This window comes from Castor canadensis, chromosome 4 (genome assembly GCF_047511655.1).
Source record: "Castor canadensis chromosome 4, mCasCan1.hap1v2, whole genome shotgun sequence".
In the NCBI taxonomy this organism is placed as follows: domain Eukaryota; kingdom Metazoa; phylum Chordata; class Mammalia; order Rodentia; family Castoridae; genus Castor; species Castor canadensis.
Window position 1 is genome coordinate 112,354,005 of NC_133389.1, and position 15,186 is coordinate 112,369,190.

At 36.9% G+C, this 15,186-nt stretch overlaps 1 protein-coding gene across 9 annotated transcripts in view; it reads right to left on the bottom strand.

Annotated features, from left to right (window-relative positions):
• Acvr1 (activin A receptor type 1) overlaps positions 1-15,186 on the bottom strand; it is a 127,425-nt gene that overhangs the window by 24,022 nt on the left and 88,217 nt on the right. For all 9 annotated transcript variants that reach the window (XM_074070835.1, XM_074070829.1, XM_074070832.1 and 6 more), the window contains 4 exons: positions 13,745-13,956; positions 10,197-10,296; positions 6,239-6,385; positions 732-1,007 (listed from right to left, as the gene is read on the bottom strand). In XM_074070835.1, the coding sequence (XP_073926936.1) occupies positions 732-1,007; positions 6,239-6,385; positions 10,197-10,296; positions 13,745-13,956 (735 nt within the window). The remainder of the gene's footprint in view (positions 1-731; positions 1,008-6,238; positions 6,386-10,196; positions 10,297-13,744; positions 13,957-15,186) is intronic.

The following is a 15,186-nucleotide window of genomic DNA, read 5'->3' on the forward strand; positions in this document are numbered from 1 at the left end:
ATGAAAATAATCTTATGTATGGTGCAATTAAAGCTATATTAGTAATATCCTAACTCCCTAAGAATGAGACATTCTCCCAGTAATGAATGAATTAATTTGAGGACTCTTGGCCTTGGTTATAAAAGAATGATTTCAGAAACCATTTTTTAGACAAACTTGTTTCACAGAATATTTAATTGTGTGCCTACTTTGTGAAATTGGAATGTAACAGTATTGGTTGCTTCTGAAGTGAGGGGCAGGAAGTGATTGAATGAGTCTGAGGTGACTTTCTAAAAGAGTAATACAAAAGTCTCAATAGCCATTTGGGTTTTACAACATTCGTCAAAACTGAGAATGTACATAACATTGGAGTATGTCATGATATATTTTACCTGAAAAGAAAAAACAAACAAGTGAGGCATTCTGGTCAATGGTATACTAATGTACATGCTGAATGAAGATGACAGAAGGGTTCTTTCTTTTTCAATTTCAATAAGATGTTCCAAAAATTAAGGTGAACTGGTGGATGGATAGATGGATAGACATATGAGAAAGCTTAAAGAATAGTAAAATGTTAATGGGAAAATCCAGTGGTGGTTATTAGTCTTGATTATAATGTTCTTTGAACTGTTCTGGGTATTTAAAATTTTTCATAACAACATGAGGGAGAGGGGAAGAGGTGCAACCTGGCTAAATGCCACAGAAAAACAACAGTAAAAATGGAAATTAAACATACATATTTTTTAATTTACCCAAATCTGCTATGCAACACTGTCCATTCTTCTTTACCAGGATGTTTTTGCTCTTTAAATCTCGATGAGCAATGGCTGGTTTCCCTTGGGTCCCAAATATCTCTATGTGCAAATGTGCAAGACCACTAGCTATGGACAACACTATTCGAAGGCAGCTAACTGTATCCAGAGTAGTGAGCTGAAGATAGTCATACAATGATCCCATTTCATGGTAATGTGTAATTAACCACAATTGAGTACTGGAGTGTCTTGATGTCATGTCTGAAGCAATAAAACCTGGAGAGAGCAAGAACAAGATTAACACATACGTGAGAACTCCACATTTTGACTTTTAGTATCCAGAAATAGTCACTTACACAGTAGACATCATCTATAACAAAAAATGAGAAAATTAACCAATCTCTATGAGAGGGATTTACAGAAGTAGCAACTGAAAAAATAATAGCATTTATTCCTTAAAAGGGTACTACTAATGAACAGGAAAACTTCATATTCGTCCCCATTGTAAGTAATCCTTTATAAAGTTTTTACATAGTATTAAGATTCAGGGACTAATACCTTTATGCTCACCTAAAGTGATAGGGCCAAACCCTTTATCATGTTGATAGTCTAAGCACAGAACATTCATGAACCACCCTAAAAGAACACAAAACCTGGAACCTGTATACCTGCATTCTAGTCCTGACTTTGCCCATGATGTGCTGCGTAATTTTGGGCAATCCACATAGGCTCTCTGGCCTATGTCTGCTCAGATGTCACAGGGGTGCATTTATATTAAATGACTGACTAATTCAAAAGACAAAAAAGGAACCAAGCAAATAAAATGAGCATTCATGATGCTCTCTGTCAGTCACACAAAAAACTATGATAATAGCATTTGTTAGATAGAAAAGAGGTATAAAAAGGAAAAAACAAAACAAAATGTGAGAAGTATCTGCAGAGGGCAACATGAATCCAGAGTCAGGAGTTATAATAATTCAGAGTGGATATTTTAACAATAGGCTTCCATCAGGGAAGAAACAACTGAACTGGTCTTGAAGAGACGGGAAATACTGACAGATGTGAATAGGGTTGTCAGAAGATACTTTTCTAAACATTCTCAGGAAACTTTTGAACACACTAAAGGAACCCTTAATCTTAAATAACTTTCCCAAAATAAATATCTCAAACCATAAAAGCACACTCAAAGAAAATTAAATTGCTATAACATATCTGTGTAACTTCTATCAATTTCTTTCCACAAAGGAGAGTAGACTCTGATTAAACAAATAACAAGCAAATTTTTATTCTCTCAATCTTTCCTAAGTCCCTGAGGTCTTAAAGAAGTATTTTGCTTGTCCCATTAATTACATTCTAAACCCTCAGGGGAAAAAAATGACTTTTAAATAAGTAGTATTCTTTTCAACTGTTTATCTCTCAAGTTTATATATTTGTATTTGTTTTACAATGCTGGAGCACTTTTGTGAGATATTTGCGTTTTGACACCAGCACTCTACTACTAGTAGAGGTTGACCAGGTGCCTACAAATTAGAACTCTTGTGCAGTCATTGGATTGTTCATAACATGGGAAGAAAGTGATTAGGGCAAATGCCTCTCACTTCACAATCAAAGTCATCCTCCCTGGTTCTTCAAGAACTAAAATAAAACTCAGTCTTAAGAGAGGTAATCTATGCCCCTGGTAAACTACTCAGGGGCAATGCTCCCAGAAACCAGATATACACTGGGCAGCTTTGATAGCTGAGATGTGAGACGACTACACAGAGCAAGGCTGTTGAAAGGATTGAGCCCCAAAGCCATACTACTGGGTTACATACTAGCTCTACCATCCCTAAGCTGAGTTATCTTGACCAAGTTACATAAAATCTCCAACTTGGTTTCCTCATTTATAAGATGAGGATAATATCAATACTTATCTCAAAGGGTAATTGTGAAAATAAAAGAGGGTTTTGAAACTTAACACACAGTGTTTAAGACTAGCTGGTCACTGCTAGTTTAAAATAGCCCAGAGTGCAATTAAAATCGTAATAACAACTTTATAAATGCAATAGTTTTTGCAGGTAATTTCCGTCACTTCCCGTTAGTGTCAAGAAATCTTGACTGATTCAACAGTTAGGAAGCACATTTTAAGAGCACAAAACAGTTCTGGAGTTGGATGGTGGTGATGGTACACAGTAACCTGAACACACCTAATGCTGCTGAACGGCACACTTAAAATGGGTAAAGTGGTAACCGTTATGTGTATTTTACTATAATTTTTTAAAGAGTATAAAATCAAACTTTGGAGTAAATTCTCATATTAACTAACCTCCTTAATTTTTGTGAAGAGGAAAACAGTGCTAAGATACAACTTTGACCTGAAGTCTAACAGTCCCCAGTAAAAACCAGTTCCCAAACTCCCACACCACTATTCATGCTATCACATGACACAATGTCCCATTAGCCACTTATCTGTTAATTTCCATACCAGACATAGGAGAAAGAAGACTTGAAATTCAAACTAGCCCATTTGAAACACTGTATTACAGGTTTAATTAGGGATAAACGATGAAAGCCCCAATTTTTAAACACATGTATGTAGATGTATGTAAATATATACAATAGAATTTAGTTTATATATTTTGGGGAGCTACAGTCAGCAATACTCATGTAGGAGGGATCATGACCTTTTATTAAAAAACACACTATGCAAGCCAGGAACACTGTGGCATGAGCCTGTACTCCCAGTCACTAGGGAGGTGAGAGGACTGCTTGAGCTCAGGAGTTCAAGGCCAGCCTGGGTAATATAGTGGGACCCTGTCTCAAAAAGGAAAAAGAAAGAAAAGAAAAATGAAAAAACAAAAAAAAGCCTATGAAAAACACAATATGCTCTTTTGATAAGAAAGAAAATAAAGCCAGGTGCTGGTGGCTGAGGCCTGTAATCATAGCTTCCTGGAAGGCTAAGATCTGGAGGACAGTGGTTCAAGGCTAGCTAGTTCACAAGACTCCCATCTCCAAAATAACCAGAGCAAAATGGACTGTAGGTGTGGCTCAAGTGGAAATCAGTGCAAAGCCCTGATTTCAAACTCTGGTCTCATCAGAAAAGGAAAGGAGGAAAGGGAGGGTGGTGGGAGGAGATGGGAGGAAGGGAGAGGGAAGAAAGAAGGAAAGAGAAAGAGAGACGGAGAGGGAGAGAGAGAGAGAGAGAGAGAGAGAAAGAAAACGATCATAGAAAACAAAGTCTTTATGCCCAGAAAACTGGTAAAATAGGGAAAGTTTAACAAAAGAAGGAAGGTTGCCAATTTTTAAGATTTTATTCTACTAAAGGGACTATAAAATCCATATGGCTGTGATTATGATGAGAGTAGAAAGATCTGATGAATGTGGAATTTCTACACATCACTGTGTAATAAGAAACAGACGATGTTTATTCTATTTGGTCACACTAAGGGAATCCTATCAATCATATTGCAAAGGTGCCTTTTAAATTTCCGTTGTGATTAAATTCAATTAATAAATATTTACTGGGTACTGCCATGTGCAGAATACTATGCTAAGCACTGGGTGTGAATACAAGAAAAGGGAAATGAGTCTTGTCCTCAGTGTACAATACAGTAGTATCACAGGTCATTTAACTTGGGTGCATGGCAAAGAGTCTACTTACATAGCAAGCAAGATCTATTTTATGCAATGATCTAAGAGGGAATGTGTGAACACGTTCTCCCTTTAACAACTCTCAGACCTCACATGCTTTAAAAAGTATGTGCACCTTCCCATGAAGAGTAATTCCACTATTTAAGGATATGTATTTCTTGTACACTGTGGCTTCTAACACAATCAACTCTTAATTGTCATGCAACCTCAGTCTGTTCCAGTGGCAGAGGGAAAACTGGGAAGGGTAATTTTGACCATAGATGAATTTTACCTCCTACTTCTGATTCCAGAATCTAAGAAATGACTGCACTGTAGCAGACAACAGTGCACAGTACAGAACTGCTCCTCTATTTCACTTTTCTGAATATTGTTGCTTCATTAGTTAAAGCTGAAAATAAGAGTACTTGCCTTGTATGGTGAAGGTGGAGATTACACCAGAATATGACCATCAAACACATATGATGATGTTATTGCATAGTAACTATTCATTATTATTTTTGGTGAGGTTATTATTGTCATTACTGCTATTAAACGTACACCTCAAACTGTAATACAAGGCAGTATATATTAAGAATTAGAGCAGACTAAAACATGAGGGTATGCAGAAAAGTACAAGTAATTTCTAGAGGGAGGAAACTGGAAGGGAACTGAGAAGTTTTGATAGTGGAAGAGGAGATTGAAAGGTAGGAAGGGAATACTAGGTGATAAAGAACAACACGAACAAAGACAAAGAGATCTAAATGTTTGTGGCTATCCCAAGGAATAACAAATACTACTGATAATTCAAAGTAGATGTTCTTGTAGTTAAAGCTTAAGCACCTCCCTGGAGTCCTAAAACAGGGAGTCTTGAATGTCAGGCCCAGAAGTCAATGCAAAGAGAAATATGAGACATCAAAGACATTTTGAGCAGAAAGCTGACAGAAACAACACAAGTGAGGAGCATTAGGTAATGACTGGGACCCAAGAACTAAAGGAAAGGAAGAGATAGTGAAACAATTCTGAGATAAAACATCACCACCACACCACTGAAGCAAAGCTTTGGGCAACCCCCAATCCATCATTTACTGACAACTTGATTCAGATTTAAATACCAAGTCGATAGCAGCAGGACAGAAATAAATTCTGGCAATGGTTTTCCTATAAGCCAGACCTGATTCAGTAGCCATAAAGTGGCCAATGCTACTCTATACAGTTGAGTTCTATTATAAATTTTATATCCACTATTAAAGAAACACTCCAGGCAGCATTTACCATATATTAGTATAAACACACTTAGAGGAACTTACCAAAACTACAGAAGTCAATGGCCCCAAGGGATATTCTCACCCCTTCTCCTGCCATAGCAGCATTTCAGTGGGCACTTTACATATTTCACAAGTGTTGCTAAGCTTTAGTTTCCAAATTAAAATGTATACTGAATTCCTCTGTAAATCTGGTCTTTAAAAATGATGCCTAGTTTGAGGGAATGTGCATTTAATTACGATGTCCCTGAGAGCTGTGAATCTCTAGGAAAGAGTCCAAAGATCTTTCTTAGTTTGATTCAAGTAATAAATATTCAAAAAGGGTGGAGTATGCAGAACAACCCAAGAAGCCTTGAAGTGAACAATACGGGGCAATTTTTTGTTGTTTAAATAACAATCTGCAGATGTAGGAATAAGAATGAGCAATAACGGATTTCCTTTTCATTATCCACACAATCTTACAACTTATTTTCAGATTTAAATAAGAAATTGGTATTAAAAGAAAATAAAATAAAAGCTGAGAAGGCCTATAACTTTCCAGGGCAGATTAAAATTCACATTCAGCAAACAAGAGAGGGCAAAGGTAGGCAATTATCTACCTACATCAATTAATGAAAAGCATATCCTTGTACTTACCTAAAATATTTTCATGCCTCAACATCACAGTGTTGTATAATTCTGTTTCCCTGAACCACGACTTCTCATCCCGGGAAGAGAAGATCTTCACAGCGACATTTTCTCCTTGCCAACTGCCCCTCCACACTTCACCATACCTGCCTTTCCCTGTGGAAAGTGAAACAGAGGTGACGCTGAAGAGTAAACACATGGCAGGCAACCAGCCTCAGTGATTCCAAAGAATAAGCCAATGAGGCTGGTGCCAGCAACTCTTAATCCCTCCCCTTCTTTGTTGGAGAAACTCAGTTTGGAGATATAAATACCACAACCTTTTGCATGCCTTTTTAAAATAAAGGTATACAAAAGTAAGGCAGAACCTAGCCCATAGTGATTTAATAAACTGCCTTTTGAATCAGCATTGCCCAATTTCTGCAATTACTCAGTTTATACTTAAATTCCTCTTTTGAAAGGTAAAGATGCATATAGTTTTTCTAAAACACATGAAAGCTGGTAAATTTAGAAAATAGAACAGACCATTAGATTTCAATATGGTACTGAAAGCTTAAAAAAAGCATATGTAACTAAATAATTGAATGGTTTCCTTGCTTTCTTCCCTTTATACAGGATCCACATAGGCATTTTCTAAGCATTTATATCTGAATATACAGATGCATTTTTTTTCACAAAAGACCTCCTAAGTTTCAGAAATGTGCTCTGTGAATTAAAAAAAAAAAAGAACACAATGCTTTTGTTATTGTTGAGGTCTCTACCACAATCCTTAAAGGATTTCTTGGTGAAGGGTATATTTAAAAAGAGGATTTGCAAAGTCTTAAACAGATAATCCCAGAATAGTTCTGATTTCTAACATTGGTCATGGGTATTTGTTTATTGTTTATTACACAGCCCCTGTGGTGCTATAAGTGGGCTATACTGAAAAGGCCACTTGGAGAAGAAATTTGGAAAAACATGGTAACTTTAGTTGTGATCTGACCTGTCTCATGCTTATCAACAACATGCTCCCTCTTCCATTCTTCCCTTTAATTACAGGTAGAGGTGATCAAGGAGGTTTGGAGGAAGAGATAATTACCTCAAGACTATGGGAATCCACACAGGTATAATCAGTCTTGATAGCGACTCAACAAGGGATACAACCTGCAGGGCAGTGCGCTTTCTGCCCAGGCAAGTAACTGCTAGGACCACAGGCTGTGATCAGCAGCTGCTGCGCCACTTGGATGTGCAGGAACATGGACCTTTGCTGGAAAACTAAGCCACCAAGAACCCAAACAAAGAACACCCTGAAGCATCAAGAAAACTACTGAATCAAGCTGGGGATATGGCTCAGCAGAAGAGGACTTGCCTAGCATGTGTGAGGCCCTGGGTTTCAGCCACAGCACTGGGGAGTGCTGAATCTGGGTTCCCTGGCAAAAACCAATGTCCCTATCCAATACCAATGACTAATCATAAAGGATGTTACATGTGGCCAATTAAGTGCTTATCATGGGCCACTGTCAGATCATTTGAAATCTGTTTAGTACGGGATTCATTTTAAGCAAGTCATAGCAATTACTCAGCATTGGTAGTTCAAGATGAGGGCTAGTGCTGAAATTCTACAAAATTGGCTGCTGGAAAAAGGATACGCTAATCTTTTCCTGCTTTTGGATCCTTTGTGTATCTCTATTTTCCCTTTGCCTCCAATTTTTCATTGGGAAGAAAAGAAAAATTTCCCAGAGAATTGTGGACATACAGTTGCCTCAAATTCATTTTTCGTTTAGAAAACAAGAGACATATGGCAAGGTAAATAGATAAAATTAAAGTAAAAATCCATTTCAATGGTTTTCAAATGCTTTTAAGCTGTCAAATGCCTTTCAAAAATGCAATCTTATGTAGAAGTCCCTAAAATGAAAGCAAAGCTGCCTAAAAGTCCTGGTCATGGAGTCCCACAAAAGAGATCCCCCAGCACCTGAAATTTGGAGAACACCGAGCACCATCTGGAAATGACTAGTCTAGTCCACTTCTCATGTTTTTGAACTAAAATTGATAATACTATTCGTGCAGTTTATTGCCTATATTTTTACTCAAAGCTGTACCATACAAACACTACAAGTTTCTGAAAAGGCATTGCTTTTATTAATGTCTTCAATGCTAACCCAACAAAATGCAATTATTGAATTTACACTATTTTGAAAAATGCTGAAGACTATTTATGAACCAGAAACTGCATATACTTTGAAAGGTACTATTAGACTCTGAGGCCAATCTCTAAGGACTGAGTTTGATATGTTGTTGCCCTGTGAACAGTGAATGGCCAGGACAGGAAGGTGGAGGACAGGTGAGACAGATACCCCACTGCCTTCCCACCACTATCCAGACACATTGTTCTTAATCCAACAGGATGCTAGACAATACAAGCAGACAGCTCTGGTTGTGTATAATGAGCACATCTGGGGCTTTCCATCTTTCTCTAGTCTTAGTCTGCTGTGAAGGAGCTTTGCAAACAGTGGGAAGCAGTCTCAGTAGCTGCAAACCTACAGAAAAGGCCAAGGTGCTCCCACTCATCACAAGCATGCATTAGGACACAGTCACTGCTCTTCCTACCTCTGCCCATCCCAGTAGCTGCTATTGAGTTGGGGGAAGGCTCTCTTCCTGTGAAAACAGGAAGAAAATCCATGTGTTGTCAGTAAACTGGTGGAGGCACCTTATGATGGCTAGCCACCAAGGGCAGTGAAGGCTAGCCAAAGAAATCCTGAGCAATGGGAAGAGAACATGGAGCCCACACCAACCCGTTACTGCTTTGTAGCCATCCCTGCCTGCTGGCTGAAGGAGAAATTAACGAAAACCATCATGCCACTTGCAAATTCCTATCTATCACATAAAACTATTAAATTCCCAGACTTTACAAAAGCATTTTGTACTATCTTCCTGGAATACACTAAGTCATAAAGGAATCATGAGCTTTGACCCAGAAATTCCCAATTCCTGGGAATTCATTCTGAGAACTGGAAAGAAGCAATGTATGCAAGATCTTTTTTTAAGCTCTGTTGTTAAATCAGTCAACTGACTATTACACAATTTTTCTAAATAATTCTGATTTATACAAATACATGGAAAGGTACATAAATTTAAAATAAAGGGGCACAAATTATACACACACCTGTATGTGGAAAATGAGACACCATAAAAATGTATATGGTAATTACAAAAGTACTTTTGATAAGGTTTATTTCATCCATAGTAGCACACACCTGTAATCTAAACTACATCAGAGATTAAATCAGGATGACTGCAGTTTAAGGCCAGCACAGTAAAAAACAGTTAGCCAGACCCCATGTAAATCAGCAAACTGGGTGTGGTGGCACGTGCCTGTCATTTCCAGGTATGCAGTCCAAGGCCAACCCTGATAACAAAAATGTGAGATCCTACCCGAAAAATAACTAAAGCAAAAAAAAGGGTTGAGGGCATGGTTCAAATGGGAGAGGGCTTGCCTAGCAAGCATGAAGCCCTGAGTTCAATCCCCAGTACCAAAAAAAAAAAAAAAAATTCAAAATTTTTTAAAGGGAGGGAAGAGTGAGAGGGATTAGAGAATTTCAGTTGACAACTTTATTGTCCAAGAGCCTACTTACTTCAGATCATTCAATACCAATAATAAGAAGCAGCCACACCAATTCATTTTTCAAGTATTCCCATCATCCCAAATGGTCCACTTGAAACTGAAAGCTTTATCTAGGCATTCTCAACATTAATTAGTGATGACTCCCTTGACAATAATTTTAAGTTCAGGTGCTCAAACAAGAATCAAAAGATCAGAGGTCACAGGGCTATCTCACATGTCCCAATAAGCTACACCACAAGATTGCCTGGCATCTGCTGTGTTTAATAAGGAAGCAATAGACAACAAGAAACAGATTTTCCAAGCTCCATCCTACTTCTAGAAGTAACTAACATAGCATATTACCCATGAAGAAAGGGAAAAAAGAATTACCGACACACTCCAACAGTGTAATCTGGCGAGCCACTGTTCTTTGTACCAGAAAGGGAAGACCAGAGCCACTTCCTGATGTGCACGAATGGTCCAATAAATCCTGTAGTTTAAGACAAGGAGAAAAGGACACTACTGAGCATCAGTTCCCAATAGAGTATTAGCATGCACAATATTGTAACTTACATGGAGGGCAGCAATCCTAGACACATGGCCCATTAGTAGTGCTTGGAAAGCTCCGCCAGGAGGATTGGTTTCATTTCTTAGGAAAACTACAAGCCAAACTTTCCTAAATACACATGGCAGATTTTGCTGAGAGATAAGTGGTCCTTTCTTATACCCCAGAGTTTTAGAATAAAGTACAGAAGGAAAGAAGCTGAGAAAAGTCGATTAGAAAGTTCAGTGAGCAAAAGTGAGCACAAGGGGAAGTAGTAGTAGAAAAACTCTAGAGCAGGGAAGGAGCCTTCAGCTTCTTCTATCCTCACTAAATATCTATCAAGTGGTCCATTTTAGTCGCCATACCAACTAAGAAAGTCTAATTAGGAGCAAACAAATTAGGAACATGAACAACTGCAATGTTTGCGATGCAAAGGCCCCAATAACCACATGAATCATTAAATTAGTATACTCAAGCAGGGATGGATTCCCTGGATGGAGGTTACTTTTTAGGTAGGTGAGGAACCAAAGGGTCACAAAATTAATACCTATTTGTCATTTCTTAAGGTGAAACACTCACAAATTAGAAAGGAAATCATAAAAAGTTTCATTAAGAACAAAAAACCAGAATCTCAAATTGACTTTTACAAATGAATGTGTTAGCAAAAAGATTCCCAATTAATTCATTAATAAATTTTCCTTCTTTTCTTCTCAGTGCAAGCCAAGTACAAGAAATTTTTTGGTGTCAGGCATGGATTATCTGTAATAAACAATATTGGGCCTATGGTGGTAAGTCTGCATAATGTTGAGGCAACATTCCCCAAAGTTCTTCCTTTCCCACACATTTTAACTGTCCTATTAAAGCAATACATTGATTTCTTTGAATTTTATCTCCTTTCACTTTCTTTCAGCACCACTTTAAAGTACTGTTGATCAGCAAAATCCTCCAAAGCTGAACATCTGATAAAAGAAATGCTAACCACTTAAAAACCACAAAAATGATCATCAACAAGAAAATGAGTGTAGATGACAATCTACCTGTTCTCTATTCATTCAATTTCTTTTTAAGAAAAAATGATTCTACAAATTAAACTGTTAAATTTTAATGTGTCACTTTTTCATAATATATAATTTTGGCTCTAAACCCAGTTGATTGGTTGAAGGGGGGGAAACAAAATCAACCAAAGACATCTACCTCAACTTCTGGATCTCAAGGCATTGGCAAACTAGTAAGGGAACACTTTGTTGAATCACATAAATGAGCATATTGCTTAAATAAGCAAGTATCTAGGCCAATAATGACAACTTGTTTTAAAAATTACATTCCTTACTATGTTATTATATCGTGATATACTGTCATCTGACATGGCTTTCTTTAGAAGACTGTTTTGGCACATGCTCTCGTTCCAATTTCAAAATCCTAAAAGCTATTTAAGCAGTAATTTACACTAGATATTCCAATTATTATCCTTGGTAATTAGTTATGTTAGCAGCTTGAAGAAGAAAGTTCTGACTAATCTATTTTAGAATCTTGCTTTCCTGCAGCTTTGTCAGGATTCATCCTCATATCTTCCTGCTACTGACTCAATACACTCCTTTAATTTTTCTGAATACCTGGAATAGACTTCCAATGAAACACTGTATTTCTCTGTTTTCAAAATGGTATGCCCCTATATCCTCTTCCTACAGTTCCATAGCACCACAATTTAAATAGATGAGTAAAAAGAAAGATGTACTTGACTGGTGGGCCAGTGATAGGGCAAGACGCTTCCCAGCCTGAATCCACCATCATCAAATGTTCTGACAACTCACTAAGGTGGGTCCCACAGTTGTCCAGGTGTAGCACTTGAGTTTCAAAGGGCAAAGGGACATTTTCAGCAAAAAGGAAGGTATAGGACAAAAACCTAACTGCAAAACCCTGAGGTACTTTTAAGCCTGTCATCTAGTAGAGCAACACTTAATATGATTTTATGTGATCAATGAACATAGCATTAAATAACACTGAATCACCTTGGAGAGATATTACCTTGATCTCTTTCAGCTCATCAGATTATGACAAGAAGGAGAGAATCAATTTGGCATTGCATGTCTTTCACACCTACATCCAGAAACCTTTGCCTTTTTCAGAGTACCCATGTAGTATCCATGTAGAAAGTTATTGCATTATTCATTTGCCTTTACAGTAACCTTCTATTTATAGCAAGTGATCCTCTTTCCTACTTAAAGTTTAAAGTTATTTAAAGTTAATGCTTGACAATACAACAAAAATTTTAAAGTAACTAAAGGAAAGCAATGTGATGCCATCATTGAAAAATATACAAAAGAATGATTTTCGTTTTGTTTAGTTGGTTTTTGTTTTTTTTGAACCAGGTTCTTGCCGTTTACAGCTCAAGCTGGCCTCAAACACAGGATCCTCTTGCCACAGCCCTGACTGTTCAGATTATAGCATGCCTGACCATGCCCAACCAAGAGTGACTTTTAAATGATAAATACAATGGCTTCTATGCTGAGTAAGCAAATTGTATGAATTGATACATGCTACAAATGTAATATACACACAAAATTTTGCAAACTTGGATCAAAAAATATGTAAGATATTTCAATAATTTTGACCATATGTTGACATGATAAAAATTGTATCCCTTGGCTTGTGTATATATATATATATATAGTTAAAATAAATATATATTTATATATATATATATATAGTTAAAATAAATAGTTATATAAATAGTTAATAACTATATATATATATAGTTAAAATTAATTTTACTTCTTTGGTTTTGTTTTGTTGCTTTTTTTACTCTCTTTTTAAGGTGCCTACTTGAAATTTTTAAATTACATAGGCAGAGCAGCTATTTCTACTGGATGTTACTGGTTCAATCAAATAACTGCTCTCCACAAGGGGGCAGCCCGGCAGCATGAAAAATTTAAAAGCTACTGTTTTTGGATGCCAAGTTTTGAAGTCTTAAATTATATGGTACTGAAATAATCTAGAAGGGAAATTGATTTTTAATATTAAGCAAAAGGTGCTTCATTTTAAAAAGCACTTTTATTGTTAAAAATAGAATACCACCAACAGTATATGTTGTATACAGCCCTCCAAAATTACAGGTAGTCATTCTCTGTCCCTTTTTCATTACTTCCAAAAGAAAAGTAACTACCAAAAAATCTACTAAAATAAATGCCACCCCTTACTTCAATGTCTGTCTGAAACTGATACTTTCATGTAAGGAAGATTACTCAGGTGCTAATGTATTCTTGCTTAGGACTAAGTGACCCACGGCTCATCTGTGCACTGTCCATGCACTGTTAAGTTTTTCACGATCAAAATAAGAAAGTGTCTTCAGCCATTTTTGCTGGGCATAGAATTTCCTGTGGGGTCACAAACTCACTGCTAAAGTGCTGTCTCCAACATTGGTGGTGATGAGGCCTTCGATGGTTCCATACTCAACATCTCTGGGATTGAGGCGCTCTTGGTTGCGCCTTTTAAATTTTCGGAGAGCGACTCCCAGTAGGCAAGCTAGAAGGCATACTGCAAACACTATAGAGAGAATAATGAGGCCGACCTCCAAGTGGAAATTCTGTGTTCCAGGGAAGGATTTTCCTGGAGATGGGGGAGAAAAAAATGATTGGCCGTCAGGATCACTGTTTACTTCTTATTTAGCATAACCAATATCCTAACAAGCAGCCCCTGATCCTGACCATACAGTCTCACAAGTCACCAAGTATTCAAATATTTTCTGGGCCATTGGCCTGCACATTTAAACCACTAATCAAGTAGAACTGGGATTTGAAAAAATTCCACTGAAGATTCAACTGTATTAATGCATACAAGCAAAGTACTATACAAATCTTGATATTACTCATATTAACTTGGATTTGAGATGTAAAGTTGTTTTAAATCAAGTTCTGACAGATATTATTCTGTCATATCCATATGAGAAATTGCTATTTGAGTTAAAACCCAATTGCCCCATCTGTGTTCTCTTCAATATATCTTAAATGTCTATTGCTGAATTCTCATTGATCTTTTTACATCACAATCTCTGTCTAGGAGCCTATTCATTCATTCATCTGTGAATTTCTTCAGTCATTCAAACATTCATTCACTGATTCACTCCCTCATTCAAACATCATTACATTAGCCATTCAAACACTGGGTACCTTTACTCAAACACTTTATATATCTCTTGAGCAAATATTCACAAGGCTTTCTACTTGCCTAGCGAGTTAAATCAAAACTTCGTTGGACAGCGAAGATCCAAAATTAAAGGGTCCTTAAGCAATAACTACTTCTGAATTTCAGGCCCCTTCATGATATGTCTCCAAGTCCTGTTCTTCCTTATATCTGCTTTACCTATTTCAATGTTCCTAGCAACTTTAGCAATCTGCTCTGAAGCCAAACTTATATTAAATATCTTTAACTTTCCAAGCCCATATAATCAACTTGGCACACATGATACTCTACCGTACATGGTATAATAAAGTATAAAAGTGACTAAACAGAACATTAAATTACAGATATTGCAGCCTCTCAGATGAGAATAATCTGTTAAAAGTTAAGGTCTAGCAGTGTCTGTATGTTAGGAACTTCCTACTGTGATACTTTACTATATCTACTCTACTAATAAAAATTTAACTCACAAAGCACAAGGGAAGTAACCTTTTAGTTATAACCATTTAAATATTTGCTCTTTTTCAAACTTTGTATTATTCAGTCCTATTTTCTTATCAGTATATAACCTTTCTTTCCTCCTTAAGGTGATCCCTGTAACTTCCAAATTTCTAACACATGATCTTTTTATCAGCTTTTTCATTTTTCTGCCTCCTCCCT